At 41.6% G+C, this 22,669-nt stretch overlaps 1 protein-coding gene across 1 annotated transcript in view; it reads left to right on the forward strand.

Annotated features, from left to right (window-relative positions):
- The window catches only part of EHHADH (enoyl-CoA hydratase and 3-hydroxyacyl CoA dehydrogenase), a 40,126-nt gene that overhangs the window by 12,157 nt on the left and 5,300 nt on the right, over nt 1-22,669 (forward strand). Inside the window, exons 5-6 of the mRNA XM_049881244.1 lie at nt 9,444-9,548; nt 22,041-22,382. Coding sequence (XP_049737201.1) covers nt 9,444-9,548; nt 22,041-22,382 — 447 coding nt within the window. The remainder of the gene's footprint in view (nt 1-9,443; nt 9,549-22,040; nt 22,383-22,669) is intronic.

Raw genomic sequence — 22,669 nt, forward strand, 5'->3', positions numbered from 1 at the left:
TAAGGAGAAAACATAAAGCAGAAAGGAGGATATAAAGTGTTAGGGATGGGGGGCTTTAATATTTTAGGTAGGATAGCTAGGAAATTGACATCTGGGTCAAGAACTGAAGGAGGTAAGGAAGCATCGTATGCCAATACCTGCAGGAAGGGCATTCCACACAGAGAAAACAGCAAATGCAGATCCCTGAGGCGGGTGTGCTTAGAATGTTCAAAGAATGTCAAGGTCAATGAAGCTGGAGTGAAGTGAATGAAGGGAAGAGTGTTAGGGATGAAGTCAGATCACGTAGGGCTTTGAAGGTTGTTATGGATTGAATTATGCTCCCCCCAAAATAGGTGTCATAAATCTTAATCCCTATACCTCTGGTTATGGATCTGTCCTATAGGGTTGCTATGGGTCGGAATCGACTGGACAGCAGTGGAAGTGGGCATACCTATGGTTGGAGCCCTGGTGGCGAAGTGGTTAAGAGCTCGACTCTAACCAAAAGGTCGACAGTTTGAATCCACCAGCCTCTCCTTGGAAACCCTATGGGGCACTTCTGCTCTGTCCTAGAGGGTCATTATGAGTCGGAATCGACTTGACAGCAACAAGTTTGGTTTTATACCTGTGGTTATAATCCCATTTGGGACCGGGTTTTCTTTGTTATGTTAATGAGACCCTATTAGTGTAGGGTGTGTCTTAAATCAATGTCTTCTGAGATATAAAAGAGATTAAACAAGCAAGTGAGAATCAGAGATTGGGGAAGAGAGATGCCACACCATGTGAAGATCACCAAGGAACAAGGACCTTCCTCCAGGGACCACAGAGAGAGAAAACCTCCCCCTACAGCCAACAACCTGAATTTGGACTTGAAGCCTCCTAGACTATGAGAAAATACATTTCTGTTTGTTAAAGTCACCCACTTGTGGTATTTCTGTTGTCGCTGCACTAGATGACTAAGACATAGGTTATGGAAAGAACTCTCACTCTTCATCTGAGTGAGGTAGAAAGGCCTTGGAGTGTTTTCAGCAGAGCAGTAAGATGCTCTTAGTTAATGTCTTTTAAAAGATCACTCTGGCTGTTGAAGTAGGCTAACAGGAGGCAAGGGCAGAAATGGCAGGAGTGGTTAGAGGGTGTTGTAATGATCCAGTGGGGAGATGATGGGGATTTGGACCTGGATGGTACAGTGTAGACGTGAGATGTGGTCAAATCCTGATGTATCCTGAAGGTAGAACTAATAAGATTTTGTAGGAAATCCTGGGAGATGTGAGAGAAAGAGAGAAGTCAAGGACAAATCTAATGGTCTGAGCAGCTGGAGGGATAGTGCCATTACTGAGATGGTGAGGTCTGCAGTAGAGCAGGCTTTTGGAGCTTAGCTTTGACATGTTAAGTTTCACAGGTCTGTGAGACATCCAAGTGGAGATGTCATGTAGACAGTTGGAGACACTGACCTTGCGTTCAGGAGAGAGGTCTTCTGAACTCCTCTTAGCCTCTGCTTTCTCATCGGTGAAACAACCACACATATGGTTGCTTTAAGGAATAATGAGGTATAGTACCTGTGTAACAGGTACTTCAGGTATCGTACCTGTTTCAGGTATAGTGCCTGTTACATAGAAGGCATTTGGCAAATGGCAGCTGCGGTAGTCAGAATATTGCCCCTCCCAAAAATGTCCACATCCTAATCTCCGGAACCAATGGATATGTTACCTTATTCAAAAGGGACTTTGTAGATTTGATTAAATTAAGGATCTTGACTCAGCGAATACCCGGTGGAGAGGAGGAATGTGCTGTCTCATTAAGGGGAGAGCAGCTGGGAGTACACAGCGGGGTGTGTTTGGCTTTTTGTATGAGAGACTAACTTGATTTGTAAACTTTCACCTAAATCACAATAAATAAATTTAAAAGAAAAAATTAAGAATCTTAAGATGGGGGATTATTTGGGTTATCTGGGTGAGCCCAATATAATCACAAGGGGCCTTAGAAGAGGAAGGCAGGAGCTCAAAGACAAGAAAAGACGCTACACTACTGGCTTTGAAGACTGAAGAAGGGGCCACAAGCCAAGGATGTGGGCAGCCTCCAGAAGCTAGAAAAGACAAGGAAATGTATTCTCCCTTAAGACTCCAGAAGTCTACGGATTTTAGACTTCTGACCTCCTGAACTGGAAATAGTGCATTGGTGTCATATTGGTGTTGTTTTAAGCCACTAATTTTGTGGTGATTTGTTATAGTAGCAAACTAACATAGTATCTGTTTATAATAATGATATTAAGAATAGTGCCCTATGGTTTGGAAAAAAAATTGTTTTTCTAAGAAAAGATGTTAAAAAAAATAGTAATAAAAGTTGTTACTGTTGTGAGTGAGGACAAAACTTCAACTCTATAGGCACAGTCCTGAAAATATATTAGTAAATAAACAGATATAGATGGCTACACGTTTCTAATCTTCTGAAATTTGTAAGACAGGTATTTCTGGAAGCTGGAGGGATTGCAAGCACCAGCCACAGCTTCTCCACAAGTCCCTTAAAATGCCACCTGAAAACGACAGAACCTTTAACAGTAACCACAAAAGACATGCCTGAACACATGGCAGTGTACTCCCTTATGTCTTTGTCCACTCGTCTGACTGAGAACCACAGTCCACACTCTTCCTTCTGCTTTCGTTCTCTAGGGGTCATCCTCCTTGTTTAAGTTCCCCAGGTGGTATAAACGGTTTGTGACAGACGTCTAACCAAAAGGTTGGTGGTTTGAACGCACCTAGTGGTACCATGGTAGAAAAGCTTGGCAATCTGCATCTGTAAGATTACAGCCAAGGAAACCCTATGGAGCAATTAATTCTATTCTGTAATACATGGGTTCGCCATAGTTGGAGTCAACTCCATGGCAATGGTTTTTTCTTTTTCTTTTTTTAACCCTCCTTGTTCATCGAACAGGATAGAAAGCCAGTGCTGTACTCAAGGAGAGCTTTGCTCTGCCTTGATGGTTATCTTTATTTATGCCTCAGGTTCTAGGCTTTGGAAGGATAGCTCTTAGTACCCAGACAACAAAACAAAAAACAAACCTGTTGTGGCCAGCAAGTGGATTCTGACTCATACTGATCTTGTAAGGACAGAGTAGAATTGCCCCACAGTGTTTCCAAGGCTGTACATCTTTACAGAAGCAGACTGCCATACCTTTCTCCCACGGAGCAGCTGCAGGGTTCAAACTGCCAACCTTTTGGTTAACAGCCATGGTCTTAACCACCATGGCACCAGGTCTCCTAGTACCCACACCCTGGAGGAGAAGTTGGGAGGGGCACCTTTGTCCTGCCTTTCAGCTTTAGGTCCAGGTGGGTCGTCTCTAGTTTTGAACAAGATATTGGGTGTGAGTTTTAGCTCCAGTACCTCAGAGCTCCGAGGATCATCAAATTGTGTTGAAAGACCAACCAACAAACAAACCTAAAATACTTAAATGTAAAACAACCAGAAACCTAAAAGCCCATGAAAAAAAATTCTGTCACATTAGAAAAATGCAAACGTAAGCGTGAGTCTGCTGAAACAGGGTAAACTAAAAAAAAGGAAACAAAAAATTTTAGGAAAATCACATTAGTCTAAATTAGAAAAGAATATATTTTATTTATTAATAAGAACACCCTATTTAAAATCAAAGCATTAGCCAAAATAATTTCCTTTTGAAGCAACAAGACATGATAGGAGGGGTAATTGAGGCAGCAACATGGAGGCTAGAGACACACTTAAAGAATTCAGGGGTGGCCATCTAGGACACTCCACTGGTCTTACCCCCTTCAGGAGCAAGGAAGAATGAAGAAAACTAAAGACACAAGGGAAAGATTAGTCCAAAGGACTAATGGAATACATCTACCACGGCCTCCACCAGACTGAGTCTAGTGCAACTAGGTGGTGCCTGGCTACCACCACTGACTGCTCTGACAGGGACCACAAGAGAGGGTCCTGGACAGAGCTAGAGAAAAATGTAGAACAAAATTCTAACTCAAAAAGAAAGACTAGACTTGTTGGCCTGACAGAGACTGGAGAAACCCTGAGTGTATGGGCCCCGGATACCCTTTCAGCTCAGTAATGAGGTCACTCCCGAGGTTCACCCTTCAGCCAAAGATTGAACAGGCCTATAAAACAATACAAGACTAAAGGGGCACACCAGTTCAGAGGCAAGGACTAGAAGGCAGGGGGGAACAGGAAAGCTGGTAATAGGGAATCCAGTGTTGAGAAGGGAGAGTGTTGACATGTCATGGGGTTGTTAACTAGTGTCATAGAACAACACGTGTACTGTTTGATGAGAAACTAGTGTTCTGTAAACCTGCATCTAAAATACAAGAAAAAAATAAAAGAATAAATAAGTATGGTATAATAAAAAAAAGAATTTAGGGAAGTTTAACAAAAAGATAAATAAAATGCAAATGAACATAGCAGACATGGCAAGTGTGTAACACAGTTCTTAGCTGTGAATCATACCATTGAGTCAATTCAGATTCACGGTGTCCCTATAGGGCAAAGTAGAACTGCCCCATGAAGTTTCCAGGGCTGTAATCTTTACAGAAGCAGACTGCCACATTTCTCACGTGGAGCGGCTGCTGGGTTCAAACCATCAACCTTTCAGTTAGCAGCTGAGTGCTTAACCACTGAACCACCAGGGTTTCTCTGCACTAGCCTTAGACAAACAAAATCTCTAGTATTCAGCTGATGAAGAAATGATATGCTTAGCACTGGCTAACCAAAACCAAATCCACTGCCGTCTAGTCAATTCCAACTCATAGTGACCCTATAGGACAGAGGAGAACAGCCCCATAGGGTTTCCAAGGCTGTAATTTTTACGGAAGCAGGCTGCCACATCTTCCTCCCTCAGAGTGGCTGGCTCGTGGGCTTGAACCGTCGACCTTTCAGAGAGCAGCTGAGCACTTGAAACCACTGCGCCACCAGGGCTCCTTATTATGGATCATAAGAGCTCTCAAAGCACAAGACAAAAAGGAGAAACAACAACAAAAAAAGGGAAACAGAGAAGAAACTTTTGAGATATGAAATAGAATCAGACGTTGAATTTTAGCAAGCGCACCATTTTCCTGGGAAAACTGATGAGGAGATAGCAATGTCCTGATGTATTTTGGTAAAGATTTTGAACTTCTAGGCCACAGAATCCTGCAAGCTTCCAAAGAATAAAAGCAAAGCAAAATAAAATGTTACTTTCAAGGGAACTAAAAATTCTTCCAACCACAACTAAATGCCAAACTTTGGGACATTCATATGTTAGAATGCTTTGTCTAAATCATATATTGGTAGATATAACCCACATAAACAAAAGCTGTTTGTAGTTCTCAATTCTTAAGAGTATAAAGGGGTCCTTTTTTTTTTTTAATGAAACAGGCTGCTCAGCCATATCTTGAATAGTACCTGAGCCAATTTTTTTTTTCCTTCTTCTTTTTTCTTTCTAACTTCTTGTATTGGAGAAAAAGATTTAGTAGTATTAGTTTTTCCAACTCCTCTTTCATATTTTATAGGATTTATACCTCTTCATTCAAAAGAAAAAAAAAAATTTTTCTGCATACAGACTAGTATTATTTTTATATTTGGATCCTGTACACAAAGTTTTGTATCATGGTTTCCACATCAAAATATACAGATTTTAAACAGCAGTTCTCAAACTTCTTAGTCTTAGTGTTACCTAAGACTTCCCCTCCCCTAGCCCATCCCATCCTTGGTGTTACCTAAGACTTCCCCTCACCTAGCCTATGCCTGCCTCCAAGTAAGATCCTGATGTTAGCTCCCCAAGTGGTTAAGTGTTAGCCAATGTTTCCTCTAAGACTGTGGAAAACAAGTGATATTGATCTAAGCCTGTCAAATAAGATGAAGGGTGGCGCCAGCTACCCCCTGGACTGATGGGATAATGGCAGGAGAAGATCAACATGTTTGATAGTCTGGTGATACATACGACTTTAGGAGGAGATCATTCCCTTCTGTCTCCATATACCGGTATATCTAATAAAGCTCTCGCTACCCACCTCACCCCTGTCTCAAGAATTGGCTATTTGCAGCAGGCGGCTCTAACTCGTGAAATTGCGGTAACACTAAGACTAAGAAGTTTGAGAACTGCCGTTTAAAATCTGTATATTTTGGTGTGGAAACCATGATACAAAACTTTGTGTACAGGATCCAAATATAAAAATAATACTAGTCTGTATGCACAAAAATGTTTTTTTTTTCTTTTGAATGAAGAGGTATAAATCCTATAAAATATGAAAGAGGAGTTGGAAAAACTAATACTACTAAATCTTTTTCTCCAATACAAGAAGTTAGAAATTGTTTTAATTTATATATTTTATGTACGATAAGTACACTTTTAAGAATGTGAACTATTTTCAGGATCTAAAGTAGAACTCATTACAGGATGCTTACAGTCCGGCATACTGCAGAAATTCAGAGCACATGAGACACTTCATGCTACAAAAGAAAAAATAAGCCATGAAGCTTAAAGGATAGAGGGGAAATCAGAACAGTGTGAAATGAGTCCGTAAATTTGAAGGCTTACAGAAATGAAAGCATGTGGAGGAACACTGAAGAACTTTGTGGCCCAGTTTTCAGTATTAAATCTGAAAGGCAAGAGTATCTTGACAGAAATCATGAAGAGAATTGATTTTTTTTATGAAAAAGAAGTAAAGCAAATTTGGATTGGCTTTTTCCCAAAGCAGGCTTATAGAAATACCACTATTTTTAACGCGATGAAGATAAGAGGTAAAAACAGTAAGAATGTGATGGATTTTTATCTGATTTAGGAGAAGGCTGATACTCCAACTGTATCTTTTTAAGTAGCCTGTACAATTTCAAGGAGCCCTGTTGGCACAGTGGTTAAAGCACTCAGCTGCTAACCTGTAGGTGGGCAGTTCGAACCCACCAGCTGCTCCACGGGAGAAAGATGTGGCAGTCTGCTTCCATAAAGATTTACAGCATTGGAAACCCTATGGGGCAATTCTACTCTGTCCTTTAGGGTCACTATGAGTCAGAATCGTCTCGAAGACAAAAGGTTTTTTTGTGGGGGGGGGAGGTCCAATTTTAGGGCCACTTTAGAATGACGTCTAGAAAGGACTCTGTAGAAAAGACTGGAAAATAAGCCATGAGGAAAACTGGAAAAAAATTGAGGTTACCCAGCTTGGAGAAGAGGAGTCTCAGCCTCAGCTGCCTTGGCATCTCCTTATGGTACATCTGCTTAGGACTCCATTAGAGCCCATTGGGTGGTGCTTGTTGTCTGACTCAGGGCAACCCAAGAAAGAACAAGTTTAAACGTCAGTCTGAGAATTTGGGTTGGACGTACAGAGCCATGTCTTTAGGTCCTTGATTGTTTAAAACGGAATAAAATACCTGGGATCTCACTGACTCTGTAAGAACATTAGGGTTACTCCTCCATTCTTGTGAAATCCAGGCCAGAAGAATTCATTATAGCTGAAGAAAGTTTTAGTCCGTCCCGTGGGTAGCTCATGTCTCCCCTGCTTTGTTGCCCCAAAGATTCTTGTAGTACCCAGGTTCCTGCCTTCCATTTTATGTCCACTTGGCCCCCTTAACCTGGGTATGCTGACCCACTCACTCATCACCTAGGTGATTTTTATATATGGGAGGGTTGACCCCTGGAGCTACTCCCTGATTTCCCATCCCACTCCTTGCCTCAGGAGGAGATCTCAAAGCCTATTTTCAAAGGCAATTCCAGAAACACACCCAAATATTGCTATAGGGTCTCTATGAGTTGGAATCGACTCTACAGCAATGGGTTTGGGTGTTTGTTGTTGTTGTTTATTGCTGTTACAGAGTGACCCCTGCCAAAAAGCATCAAGCTAGCTGATGAAGAAAACCTATTTGTGCTCCTTTGAAACACTAATAAGAACCAGGAATGGAGGGTTTGTCTGGGAGACGTCATTCAGCAAAATGAACCATAGGAGCAACCAGACTAGGGAATTGTTGCCACCAAGACTGGTCTGATGATGGCTCTTCAGAAGGCAAGACGGTGCTGGCAAGAAAGCAAACCACGTGTCGTTGTCTCCTTCCTTCCAACCCTGTGGAAAGTGATGCTTGTATTCCCTACCCTCTACTTCAGAGTATGCAGAGCAAATGACATATTTACAGCTGGTGAAGAACCATCAAGGCAGAATTCCGGAACGATGCAAACCCTCACCAAGCTTCTATAACCCCCTAGAGCTGCTGTTCTATTCTAGTGACTGCAAGTGCCACCGTTGGCCACTGAAGACTGCCAGCACCACTGCTGGACACTAGATTCTGGTGCCACCAGCACCACCAGACCCTAGATGTCACCATCTGTGAAATGAGAGCTAACCTGTTTCTGCTGCTTAGTTTCATCAGGCCCAGCTAAAAACGCTCAACAAAGCATTCACTTGGCCGAGCTTGGGGTCATGGGCCACCCTAGCTGCCACGGGTCTGTGGGAACAATTGTCTGATCATTTCTGCTTCTTTTCATCTTACATAACAGGATGCAGGGCTGCAAAGCTCACACAATAGCAGTTCCACAAACTAAGGGAAGTGTTGAGATGCTGGGAAGCCAAAAAATGGCAGAAGTCCACCCTATTTGTCCTTTGTAATTTTGACTGTAACTATTACATAATATCGACTTAATCAATAGTTTTTTCCTGTTTCCCCAACTATATGTTTTGAGACTATGTCTTTTCTTCTTAATCAACCATCAAAAGAAACCCCAACCAGTTGTTGTTAAGTCAATTCCAACTGATGGCGAGCCTGTGTGTCTCAGAGTAGAACTGCTCCATGGGGTTTTCATGGTTGTGGCCTTTCGAAGGAGCGCTGGTGGTGCAGTGGTTAAGAGATGGGCTGCTAACCAAAAGGTCGGCAGTCCGAATTCACCAGCTGCTCCTTGGAAACCTTAACGGGGCAGTTCCACTCTGTCCTATTGTGTCGCTATACGTCGGAATCGACTCAGCAGCAATGGGTTTGGTTTTTTTGGTTTGGTCTTTTGGAAGTAGACCTACAGGTCTTCCTTTGGAGGCACCTCTGGGTGGATTCAAACCACCAACCCCTGGTATGTTAGGTATAAGGTAGTTACTTCTGCTCCTACTCTGTTGCCATTCTTTTCATTATTGTTATAAAAATGTTAACAATCTCTTATATAGCTTTATAGTTTATAAAGAGCTCTCACATATATTCTTACTTAATACTCTGAATCACTGAGGTAAGCGTAATTATTCCCGCTTACCAGTGAGGAAATGGTCCAGATCCAGGCCTTCGCCGTCAGACAAATTGTAAAAGGTAGTACTGGAGCTTGAATCCAGGCTTTCTGGTCACCTCTGTAGTGCTCTTTCCACTACAATGGTCAGTGTGCTCCTATTTGTTTTATTTAGTAGTAATAGGTGCTCGTGTCCAGGGTGGGTAACCTTCCGTACCGTAGAGGGTAATGCTTTCGGTTTAATCTCTCGAAGTTCTTTGATGTGTTTCATTTTGTTTTGTTTTAGGAAGGCACGTTCCAGCCTATGAAGCACTCAAGCTGGGCATTGTAGATGAAGTTGTAAACTCAGACCCTGTTGAAGAAGCAATCAAACTAGCCCAGAGAGTTTTAGGTAAGAAGATAGGAGAAATGGCACAAGATTGGAGACAAGCTAACTGTCTGTTTTTATAAGGAATTGCCTAAATATCTTATGGCACACATCCATACAACGGTATACAATACATCTTAAAAAGGAATGAGAAACTATTTATGTACGGATATGGTATGATCTCCAAAATACATTCCTAAGTGAAAAAGAATCCTTGTTTACAGGGGTTTATCATTTGTGGAACAAAAAGGGGGGATTCGTAGAAGGTATACACGAGAAGAGTGTGTATATATACTTGTTCGTCTATACATACGTATTTCCGGAAGGATCCACAAGAAACGGTTAACGGTTGCCTCTGGGGATGAGGATAAGCAGCTAAGGGAAGCAGTAGGAAGGAGACATTTCACTGTTTTCTCTCTTGTACCTTTTCAGTTTTTATCACATGAATATATTTCTTATTGAGAAATAGAATACAAGCAAACAAACATTTTGGCAACGAGAAGACAGCCTCTATCATTTGCCACAATTAAGCCCAGGGCCTCTAGGGTTTCTGGGAAACCCTGGTGGTGTAGTGGTTAACTGCTATGGCTGCTAACCAAAAGGCTGGCAGTTTGAATCCACCAGGTGCTCCTTGGAAACTCCATGGGGCAGCTCTACTCTTCTTATAGGTTCACTATTTCAGCAAGCCTTCTGTCTCTGGTTTCTCCTTCATGGACTCATGGGATTCCTTTAAGAGTTACTTGGAGTGGTACTCCTTTCTTTTTTAACTATTCCTTTCAATCTATGGAGGTTGGCAGCTTTAAATGAGCAAGGTGGAGAGGGTTAAGGATTGTCAGAAGAAATAATCGGGAAGAGTGTTGAGCTACAGACGTGTCTAGCGTTTACACCTGTGGCTTAAGTTTGTAAGAACCCTGCTATCAACAGGAAGTTCTTTTCCTTAACTGATTTCCCTAGTTTCAGATTTGAGAGTTAGGTTCGTGAAGAGATGGATGAGGGTCATGGTCTAGTCCATCTGTCATATAAAATGGTCTGTTTACTCCAGCAACATCGCACAGCTTGTCCACTTGGTGGCATCCCGATGTTAGAGAATCACCTACCTTAAAACTTGGTCATTCACCTGTTAATAGTAGGGGGATAGTTCTGGGCTTTCAACTCTATGGACAATTACGTAGCTGTCTTAAATTATAATCACGAAGGCTATATAAAAACGAAAAACCTCCTGCCATTGAGTCGATTCCAACTCATAGTGACCCTATAGGACAGAGTTGAACTGTCCATAAAAAAAAAAAAAAAAAAAAAATTTTTTTTTTTTTTTTGTCCATAGGGTTCTCAAAAAGCTGCTAATGGATTCAAACTGCCGACCTTTTTGGTTAGTAGCCTAGCTCTTGATCACTGTGCCACCAGGGCTCCTGAAGACTATACAGAAATATGTAAAAATGTTGTGATTTAAAACCTTTAAAATATAAATGTTCATATACTGTATTATTATAGCTACATAGAGTATATGGAAACACTGGTGGCATGGTGGTTAAGAGCTACAGCTGCTAACCAAAAGGTCCGTGATTGGAACCCACCAGTCGCTCCTTGGAAACCGTGTAGGGGAGTTTTACTCTGTCTTATTTTTATAGGGTAGCTATGGGTTGGAATTGATTGGATGGCAGCGGGTTTGGTTTTTTGTTTTATAGAGTATGTATGAATACAGAGAAAACTTAGAAGAAAATAAGCAAAAATCTCCCCAAATTTTCCTAAGTGATTTTTCCTTTGTTTTGATTTTTTTTTTTTCAGGTTAGGAAAAGTCAGTTTTCCCAATCATTTCTAAATGATTTTTGCTTTGATTTTTTCCCCAGCTTTATCAAGGTATCAAGGTATAATTTACACACAATAAAATTCACCCATTTTAAGTGTAGAGTTTGATGAATTTCGGTAATTGTGTACACTCATATAACCATCGCCACGGTCATGATGTAGTTCTCGCACCCTAAAAGTATTCTCGTGAATCTTTCCAGTTAAGCCCCTCCTCTGCCCTCTGCCACAGGCAACCACTGATCTGCTTTCTGTCACTGTAGGCTTACTTTTTTACAATTTCATATACTATGAGTTGGAATTGACTCGACAGCAGTGGGTTTAGTGGGTATAGCTGGAATCATATATTACAGTCTGTAGTCTTCTGTTTGGCTTCTTTCACTTATAGTGCCATCTTCTGGCACTATATCAGACAATGTTCTGCTGCTATTCATAAGGTTTTCACTGGCTGATTCTTTTCAGAAGTAGACTGCCGTGTCCTTCTTCCTAGCCTATCTTAGTCTGGAAGCTCAGCTGAAATGTGTCCTCCATGGGTGACCCTGCTGGCATCTGAATACTGGTGGCATAGCTTCCAGCATCACAGATACACGCAAGCCCCCACAGTCTGACCAACTGACAGACACGTGGGGGTTCTTTCACTTAGCACAGTATTTCTGAGATTCATCCATGTCATTGTAGGCATTAATAATTAATTCCTTTTTGTTATTGATTAGTATTGCATAGTGTGGGTGTACCACAATTTGTTCATCCGTTTATTGGTTGATGGGCATTTGGGTGGTTTCCACTTTGGGGTTACACAAGTCTTTATAAACATGTTTTCTTTTCTCTTGGATAAGTACGTAAAAGTAGGATGGTTGCATCATACAGTAAGTGTATGCTGGAATCTTAAATGTTTTTTTAAACTCAATGATTAATGAAAAATCATTAATGATTTAGAAGACACTAATTTTTGCTGAGAAAATTGGAAAAGACAGGAAAAAGTAATATGGTGAGATGAAGTTTAAATATTCTCCCACTGCTGCTTATAGTGAATCCTATCTATAGGGCAAATGGGCAATGATGAAGCTCAAAAGTATTCATCTTTTGACTTAGCAATTCTATTCTTAGGAATTTATCAGAGAAATAATCACACAAGTACCAAAGATTTGCATACAATGATACTCACTGAAGCTTTATTACAAATAACTGAAAAATCTAATTTTAGCAGATTGGTTTCATAAAAGATGGTAGATCTCAATGAATCAACCCCAATCAGCCATTAAAACCTACACATTTGAAGAATGTTGAAGAACTTGGAAAAATGCTTGCATATAATATTAAGTACAAAACAGCTAGATAGGAAATAGCACGTGTGTGTGTATACTTATGTATATATTTACATAAGGAAAAACTATAAGGAGATACATCAAACCCTTAACAGTAGTTATATTTGGGTGGCCGGTAGTGAAGACTTGATTGTTTTTGTTTTTTATTTTTTATGTTCTCTTTTTCTAATGTCATTAAATTTACCCAAAAGACAAAGGGAAGACCTGCCAGTGTGGAAGGGTTGCAGCCTCGTAAAGAAATGGCTTCAAGATACTAGTCTCAACTTTAGCCATATGGGCCTTAACAAATCATCTTGCCTCTTTGGACTTCGTTTTCTTCATGAATAAAAGGAAAGGGTTCAACAAAATTAGTTGGTTTCAAACCATGTTTCATGACCCACTGTGGTGGGCGGGGATGCTCAGTAGTTGGGTCTCCCCGTTTTTTGTCATTGTTACAACCAGAGCAGCTCCACAGTGTCTGTTTTGGGTTTGAGGGATTAGGGTCTAAACCCTAAAACATGAAAAACTCTAGGATTTTAACTCTTTGTTTAATTTTTGAATGGGTTCTACTCTTTGAAACACTATGATTTCTTGGTGCTGTGTTGTAATAGAGATAGAAGGTAGAGAAACAGGGCCCATCCAATGGATGACTAGCTCAGAGAATCTTACCTACATTTGTCGTCTATCTTACAAAACAAGTAATTTAGCTAGGCTTATTTATTTTGCCTTTTGTTTTCATTTGAGGTCTTCTGTTTCTCCTCTTTTGTGCGTCCCTGTTTTCCCCTTCTTTGTTTCTAAACACAGCAATTACTATGTGGTCATTTTGCCAGAACAAAATTGACAGGTTGATTTGGAGGATAGGTTCCTCAAAAATCTAATATATTAAATATATGGGCGTTTATTATACATAAGTATATATATTAAAAATTAACTGACAAACCTGCTGCTGTCAAGTCAATTCTGACTCATAGTGACCCTATAGGACAGAGTAGAACTGCCCCGCAGGGTTTCCAAGGAGCAGCTGGTAGACTCAAGCTGCAGACCTTTTGGTGAGCAGCCAAAGCTCTTAACCACTGCACCGCCGGGGCTCCGAGTACATAGACACGTGTACAAATCTATAGTTATTTGAAGCAGATGCAATAGTCTTGATCTAGAACAGTGGTTCTTTACTGTGCATCAGAATCACGGGGAGGGCTTGTTAAAACATGGATGGCAGGGCCCCAGTCGTTACTTTCTGATTCAGTAGGTCTGGGGAAGGGGGGCTCAAGAATTTGCGTCTCTAACAAGTTCCCAGGTGATATTACTGCTGCTGTTTCTGGGCCACGCTTTGAGAACCACTGATGTACAGAGAACAAGGGTAAGAATGGAAGTTACTTTGCTTAGTTTTGACTTTTTACACTTGACACGCAGTGTTAAAGATATTAGTAAATCAGTTGTGAAAGACATGGCTGAAAGACATACATGTGTGGCTGCACAGCCTTCTGCATATACTACAAAAACCATTGGATTGTATAGTTTAAAATGGTGAGTTTTATGGTATGTGAATTATATCTCAATTAAAAAAACAGACATAAAATTTTTGAGCTCCCTCTTCCCTTTTGTGAAACTGTTCTAGTAATTCAGCTGTCTTAATTATCTAGTGTCGCTATAACAGAAATACCACAAGTGGGTGGGTTTAACGGACAGAAATTTATTCTCTCACAGTCTAGGAGGCTAGAATTCTAGTTCAGGGCATCAACTCCAGGGGAAGGCTTTCTTTTTCTATCGGTCCTGGGGGAAGGTCCTTGTCATCAATCTTCCCCTGGTCCAGGAGCTTCTCAGCACAGGGACCTTGGGTCCAAAGACACACTCTGCTCCTGGCACTTATTACTTGGTGATACAGGGTCCCTCTCCTCTCTCCAGGAGTCTCTCTTTTTATATCTCAAAAGAGATTGACTCAAGATACAACCTAATCCTGTAGATTGAGTCCTGCCTCATTAATATAACCGCCTCTAATCCCACTTCATTAACATCATAGAGGTAGGATTTACAACACATAGTATAGTCACATCAGATCACAAAATGGTGCATAGCCACACAATACTGGGAATCATGGCCTAGCCAAGTTGACACACATTTTGGGGGGAAACAATTCAATCCATGACATTAGCTTATTCCCAACTCCCCTCACTTTTCAAATGATGGCCTTAGGAAAAAAATAACAAAAGGAGAAGTTCCACATGGAATAGGAAAGGAGGGAGGGAAAAGAATTTGCAACAGTCAGTGTCATTATCTAACAGCAGTTTTGGAATCAGTTATCCGTCTCTCAGTTTGTCTGAGCTGGAAGCTCAGATTTTTTAAAAGCCACCGATATTTCAAATACCAGCAGAGTCACCCATGGTGGACTGGTTTTAGTGGAGCTTCCAGACTAAGACAGACTAGGAAGAAAGGTCTGGCTATCTACTTCCAAATATCAGCCAATAGAAACCTTACGGATCACAAAGCAGAGGCCCAGCGAGGGTGAGGGAGACCCTCATGAGATGGATTGGCAGGGTGGCCCCAACGATGGACTCAAACGTGCCAGCGATTGTGAGGATGACCAGGGAGCGTTGTGTTCTGTTGTATGCGAGGTTGCCATGTACAAGAATGACGTTTAGTTTCCACATCCAATAGGAAAGGAGGGAAGGAAGGGATTTCCAATGGTCAATGTTATTACTTATCAGCAGTTTGCCAACCAGTAACAGGTGGGAGAGGACTGTAGGGGGTTACTACGTATCTAAAAGTGTGATTTGGGAAGTAGCTGCAGATTCCTCTACAAACTTAACATGTAACCCGGAGAGCTGACTGTAGTTAACTAGCTTCACGCATCTTCACGCTCTTGTTACGCATGAAGCCTCTCAGACGACTGCAGTGCAGTAGATTTAGCAGAGCAATGGAGAACTACTTGGCAACCAGATCACTCTGCCTCCACGGGGGAAGGGAGGCTCCTGTAAAATGGTATTTGTTTGCACGTGCATGTGACCAGCCACCTGCTTTGTTCCCACGCGGAGTAAGAACTCCTTGTTTCCCTGCACCTTTCTGGCAGGAAGCTTAAGATGCGTGCTGTAATGCCAAGCCCAAGAGACTTAGGGCTCCCTGCCCACCTTTCCCTGGAGGAGACCTCACAGGTGGGAGGGCACAAGCGACACCCAACTGGGAGCCTCGACTCAGGAACCTACTGCTCTGCGTTGGTCCCTTTAATGAGCCCTGGTGCTGTCACCATGGCTGCACTGGGCTAGGTTAGCCATTTTTAGCAATTCTAATTCTGCCTAAAGATGGTTACCTTATGTGCTTATTTGTTCGTCTGGGTTTCTTGGCTTTTAAAGAATCTTAGCTGTTTCATCTGCCTTTCTTTTTATGTTATCTTTTCCTCCTTGTAATGTATTTTTACTGCTGGTGGACATTTCTATAAACATGTTTCCAATGAACAAAGGGATGCTGCCTTATTTAGGCAGTCTAAGCACATGTCTAAATTGAGCTTTCTTTTTATTGGTTACATGACTTTATAGATTGAATTGTGTCCCTCAGAAATTTCTGTTGTAAATCTTAACCTCTATGCTTGTGGTTGGGGAGCCCTGGTGGCACAGTGGTTAAGCATTTGGCTGCCAACCAAAAGGTCAACAGTTCGAATCCACTAGCCCCTCCTTGGAAACCCTATGGAGCAGTTCTACTCTGTCCTACAGGGTCGCTATGAGTAGGAATCAACTCAAGGGCAACGAATTTATGCCTGTGGTTATAATCCCATTTGGGAATGGGTTGTTTTTGTTGTGTGAATGAGGCAGGACTAGTGTAGGGTGTGTCTTGAGACAATATCTTTTAAGATATAAAAGAGATTAAACAAGCAAGAAAGTATGAAAAGGTGGGGGAAGAGAGATGCCAAGTCCCATGAAGATCACTCGGGAGCAGAAGTTCAAAGGAGACAAGGACCTTCCTCCAGGGCCGACAGAGGTAGAAAGCCTTTCCCTAGAGCTGATGCCCTAAATTTGGACTTCTAGCCTCCTGGACTGTGAGAAAATAAATTTCTGTTTGTTAAAGCCACCCACTTGTGGTATTTCTGTTATAGCAGCTCTGGCTATCTAAGACACGAGTTCATGGGTGGCCTCCTGAAGCCCCTGCATGTACAGTGTTCTGTCTGTCCTTTGCAGCGCTTCTGAGAGAGACCAGCTTACTGCTTAGCAGGGTTAGAGAAGGGAGAGTCCTTGATGTCTGTAGAAACCAGTTCTGTGAATCGCATCTTCAGCCTCTCTTTATGCTGGACAGAGAAAATCTCAGCAGGAGGAAGGAGGGAAAAATAATCATCTCCTTTTTTCTTCCTTTAGGAGCATGATTTGTTTCTTTTTGTCAACACTTGAATATCCTTATGCCTTAGAAAAATATAATGCATTGAGAAAAAATAAGGTGGGTGGGCCAACCTACCAGTTGAAAGGTTGGTAGTTCAAATCCACCCAGTGGAGCCTCAGAACACAGGCCTGGCGATCTGCTTCCAGAAGGTCACAGCCATGAAAACCCTATGGAGCAGTTCTACTTGGCACACATGGGGTCACTGTGAGGTTGGAATCAACTTAATGGCAACTAACAATAACACACGTATATATGCTGCTGTTGTTGTGTGCCATCGAGTCAATTCTAACTTACAGCAACCCTATAGGACAGAGTAGAACTGCCCAATAGGGCTTCCTAGGCTGTAATCTTTATGGGAGAAGATCAGTAGGTCTTTCTCCTATGGAACCGCTGGTGGGTTCGAATTGCTGACCTTTCAGTTAGCAGCCAAGTACCTAACCATTATGCTACCAGGGCTCTCTCTCTCCATATATATATGCAACATACACACATATGACATACAAAAGCCTTATATTGTTGTGCTATTAAATTCTTTTTAATAATTTTTATTGAGCTTTAAGTGAATGTTTACAAATCAAGTCAGTCTGTCACATATAAGCTTATATACACCTTACTCCATACTCCCACTTACTCTCCCCCTAATGAGTCAGCCCGCTCCCTCCTTCCAGTCTCTCCTTTCGTGACAATATTGCCAGTTTCTAACCCTCGCTACCCTCCTATCTCCCCTCCAGACAGGAGATGCCAATACAGTCTCAAGTGTCCACCTGATACAAGTAGCTCACTCTTCGTCAGCATCTCTCTCCAACCCATTGTCCCGTCCCTTCCATGTCTGATGAGTTGTCTTCGGGAATGGTTCCTGTCCTGGGCCAACAGAAGGTTTGGGGACCATGACCGCCGGGATTCCTCTAGTCTCAGTCAGACCATTAAGTCTGGTCTTTTTATGAGAATTTGGGGTCTGCATCCCACTGATCTCCTGCTCCCTCAGGGGTTCTCTGTTGTGCTCCCTGTCAGGGCAGTCATCGGTTGTGGCCGGGCACCATCTAGTTCTTCTGGTCTCAGGATGATGTAAGTCTCTGGTTCATGTGGCCCTTTCTGTCTCTTGGGCTCTTAGTTATCGTGTGACCTTGGTGTTCTTCATTCTCCTTTGATCCAGGTGGGTTGAGACCAATTGATGCATCTTAGATGGCCGCTTGTTAGCATTTAAGACCCCAGATGCCACACTTCAAAGTGGGATGCAGAATGTTTTCATAATAGACTTATTTTACCAATTGACTTAGAAGTCCCCTTAAGCCATAGTCCCCAAACCCCCCGCCCTTGCTCTGCTGACCTTTGAAGCATTCAGTTTATCCCGGAAACTTCTTTGCTTTTGATCCAGTCAGTTGATGTGCTATTAAATTCTTATATCCAGATTTATGAGGTCTCTATTCAGTTCTTATATTTTATGCTGTCCAATAAAATACTACAGTTATCTTCTTAAAAGTCTTGTACCTTTCTTGATAAATTCATTTCCAGGGTCTTTTTTGTTTTGTTTGTTTTTAGCAGCTTACTGATGTATAATTTCCTTTATACAATTGTGCAACCATCTCCACAATTCAGGTGTAGAACACATCCATTACTCCAGAAAGTTTCCTCATGCCCATTTGTGGTTAACCCTCCCTCCTGCCTTTAGCCTTAGGTGACCACTGATCTTTCTGTCTATAGATCTGCCTTTTCTGGGCATTTAATGTCAATGATAGCATACAATATGTAGTCTTTTACATCTGGCTTCTTTCATTTACTGTAATATTTTTGAGGTTCATCTGTGTTGTAGCATGTATCAGTAGCTTGTTCTTTTTTATTACTGAATATTATTTCACTGTGTGACTAGACCAGAAGCCCTGACGGCACAACAGTTAAGCACTTGGCTGCTGCCCTAAAGGTCAGTGGTTCTAATCCACCCAGCAGCTCCTTGGGAGAAAGACCTGGTGATCTGCTCTTGTAAAGATTCCAAAAACTAAACCAAACCTATTGCTGTCAAGTCAATTCCAATTATAGGACACAGTAGAACTGCCCCATGGGGTTCCCATGAAGATTATAGCCTAGAACACCCTATGGGGCAGTTCTACTCTGTAACACATGGTGTCACTATGAGTCAGAACCAGCTTGATGGCACACAACAACCACATGGCTAGATCCCATTTTCTTTATCCATCCATCAGTTGATGGTCATTTGGGTTGTTTCCAATTTGGGGCTATTACGAACAATGCTGCTATGAACGTTCACGTACAAGTTTTTGTGTGAACATATATTTTCATTTCTCTGGGGTAGATTCCCAGGAGTAAAATTAAACAATAAGTTTATCTTTTTAAGATAAATGTACTGTTTGACATTCTCACAAGGCTTCCTGTGAGGCTACCCGTCCCTTCACACCATTACCAGCACTTAGTATTTTTTTTTTTTTTTTTATTATGGTCATTCTAGTGGGTCTGTGCAGGTTATCAACAAATTACCCCACAACTTAGTAGCTTAAAAATCAAACATTTATTATCTGTGAGTCAGGAATCTGGGTGTGGCTTAGATAGGTTCTCTGGTTTAGGCTGTGTTCAACGTGTCAGCTGGGGCTGTAGCCATCTCGAGGCTTGACTGAGGGAGGAGCCTTAGCTCGCTCAAGTGGTTGTTAGTCGATGCAGCTTCTCATGGGCTGTTGGACTGAGAGCCTCCATTCCTCACTGGCTGTTGGCCAGAGGCCTTACTCAGTTCTTTGCCACAGAAGCTTCTCCAAAGGACAGTCCACAACATGGCAGCTGACTTCCATCAGAGAGAGCAACTGACAGAGCAAGAGAGGGCGAGCCAGACCAAAGCCAGAGTCTCTGTAACCTAACCTTGGAAATGATATCCCATTACATAAAAGCTGCCTACCACATTCATTATGGTTTAATTCTCATTTACCCCTGGTGGCACAGGGGTTAAGAGCTCCACTGCTAACCAAAAGGTCAGAAGTTCTAATCTACCAGCAACTCCTTGGAAACGCTGTGGGGCAGTTCTACTCTGTCTTATAAGGTTACTGTGAGTCGGAATCGACTTGACAGTAACGCGTTTATGACTAATGATGTTGAGCAGTGGGTTAATGACTAACAATGTTGAGCATCTTTTCATGTGCTTATTACCCATTTTTATATCCTCTTTGGTGAAATACCTGCTCAAGGTTTTTGCCTATTTCAAAAACTGGGTTGTCTTATTACTGCATTGTAAGGGTTATTTACGTATTCTGGTTACAAGTTTGTTATTAGATATTTGATTTGCAAGTTGTATTAGTCCTCTATTGCTGCAATTACAAATTCCTACGATTTTCGCAGCTTAAACACCAGAAATATATTATTTCATAGTTCTGTAGGTCAGAAGTCTGGTATGGCTCTTACTGGACTAAAATCCAGGTGTCAACTGCTGTGTTCCTTTCTGGAGACTATAAAGGAGACTCTTGTTTCCTGCTCATTTGGGTCATCAGCAGAATCCAGTACCTTGTGTTCGTTGTAACACCAAGGTCCCCATTCTCTTTCTGGCTGTAAACTAAGGGTCATTTCCTGCTTCTAGAGGCTGCTGCATTCTTTGGCCCTTGGCCCCATTCCTCCATCTTTAAAGCCAGCCAAGGCAGGTCGTGTCCTTCTCGTGTTGCATCTCTGATTGTTCTTCCGTCTTCGAATCTCTCACCACAGCCAGAGAAGGTTCTCTGCTTCTAAGGATTAGATTGGGCCCAAGTGGATAATCAAGGATAATCTTCCCATCCCAACGTCTTTAACCACGTACAGTGACATTCATAGGTTCTGGGAATTAGGACCTGAACACCTTTGACGGTAGGGGGTCATTTTTCTGCCTACCACACAAGTATTTTCTTCCAATCTTTGGTTTATCATCTCTTTCTTAATGGTATCCTTTGAAGTACAAAAAGTTTTTAATTCTGATGACGTCCAATTTATTGACTTGTTTTCTGAATCATGCTTTGGTGTTGTATCTAAGAATACTCTGCCTAAGGGAAGATCTCAAAGATTTTTCCTGCTTTCTTCTAGATTTTTTTTTTTTTTTTGTAGCTTTAAATCTTAAATTTAGATTTATGATCCATTGTGAGTTAATTTTTGTGTACTGTTGGGTAAGTATCTAAGTTCTTTTTTTTTTTGGCATGTGGATACCCAATTGTCCATTTATTGAAAAGACTCTCCTTTCTTCCACTCAGAGGTCTTGGCATCTTTATGGAAAACCAATTGGCCATAATTGTAAAGGTTTATTTCTGAACTTGCAGTTCTCTTTCATTGATAGGTGTGCCTATTCATCACCATTACACTCTTCTTTGTTTCTGTTAGGAATAGAGTTAATATTATTTTAAGTTTAAAATATTATTAACCCAGAACAGGTTTTCTTAAATTCGTTGATAGATTAATATTTAATCCATTATAAAATTATCTTGGCCTCGGAATAAAAGGAAAATACAACTTTTATGCCTTAATTAAACCAAAACTAAACCCATTGCCATCAAGTTCATTCTGACTCATAGCAACCCTATAGGACAGGGTAGAACTGCCCCATAGAGTTTCCAAGGAGCACGTGGTGGATTTGAACTGTCAGCCTTTTGGGTAGCAGCCATAGCTCTTAACCACTACATCGCCAGGGTTTCCATGCCTGAATTAGGTAACTTAAAATTGCTTAGTCTTATAGGACTAAGTTGTAAAGATGTCACATTTTGATATTAGTGTTATATTAAACATCTTGATGAACAGTATTAAATTTTCTACCTTAGATTTGAACAGGTTGTTGTCATTGTCATTATTATTATATAAAACCCAAACCCGTTTGCATGGAGTCAATTCCAACTCACAGCTACCCTATAGAGCAGAGCAGAATGGCCCCATAGGGTTTCCAAGGAGCAGCTAGTGAATTTGAACTGCCGACATTTTGGTTAGCAGCTAAATACTTAACCACTGTGCCAGCAGGGCCCCTTATTATTACATACGGTACTTGTATTCCCTTTGTATTAAGTAACATTTCCAAAGATCTGATTTCTTTTCTTATTCCTTTCAGATCAACCTCTAGAATCCCGTAGACTCTGCAACAAGCCAGTTCAGAGCTTGCCCAACATGGATGCCATTTTCAATGAAGCCCTTCTGAAGATGCGGAAGCAGTACCCTGGGTGCCTTTCTCGAGAGACTTGTGTTCTTGGGGTTCAGGCTGCTGTGTGTTATCCTTACGAGGTGGGCATAAAGAAGGAGGAGGAACTGTTTATGTACCTTCGGGAATCAGGGCAAGCTAGAGCCCTGCAATACGCTTTCTTCGCTGAGAAGGTGGCAAATAAGTGGTCCATTCCCTCTGGAGCATCCTGGAAAACAGCATTGGCAAGGCCTATCTCCTCAGTTGGCGTTCTTGGTAAGAATGGTTAATGTAATTCTCCAATTCTACACATGGAAGGTACCACCATTTGCTGAGGGCCCCTGGGTGCCAGACTCTATGCTAAACATACTAGCTGTGTTAGCTAAGTTCATTCTCACCACAAGCTACCAAAATCAAACCAAACCCATTGCCATCGAATCAATTCAACTCATGGAGACCCCATGTGTTACAAGAGTAGGACTGAGCGCTGTAGGTTTTTCTTGGCTGTAATCTTTACCGAAGCAGATCACCTGGACTTTCTTGGTGGTGCAATGGGTTCAAAC

The sequence above is a fragment of the Elephas maximus genome, chromosome 1 (genome assembly GCF_024166365.1).
Source record: "Elephas maximus indicus isolate mEleMax1 chromosome 1, mEleMax1 primary haplotype, whole genome shotgun sequence".
NCBI lineage: Eukaryota > Metazoa > Chordata > Mammalia > Proboscidea > Elephantidae > Elephas > Elephas maximus.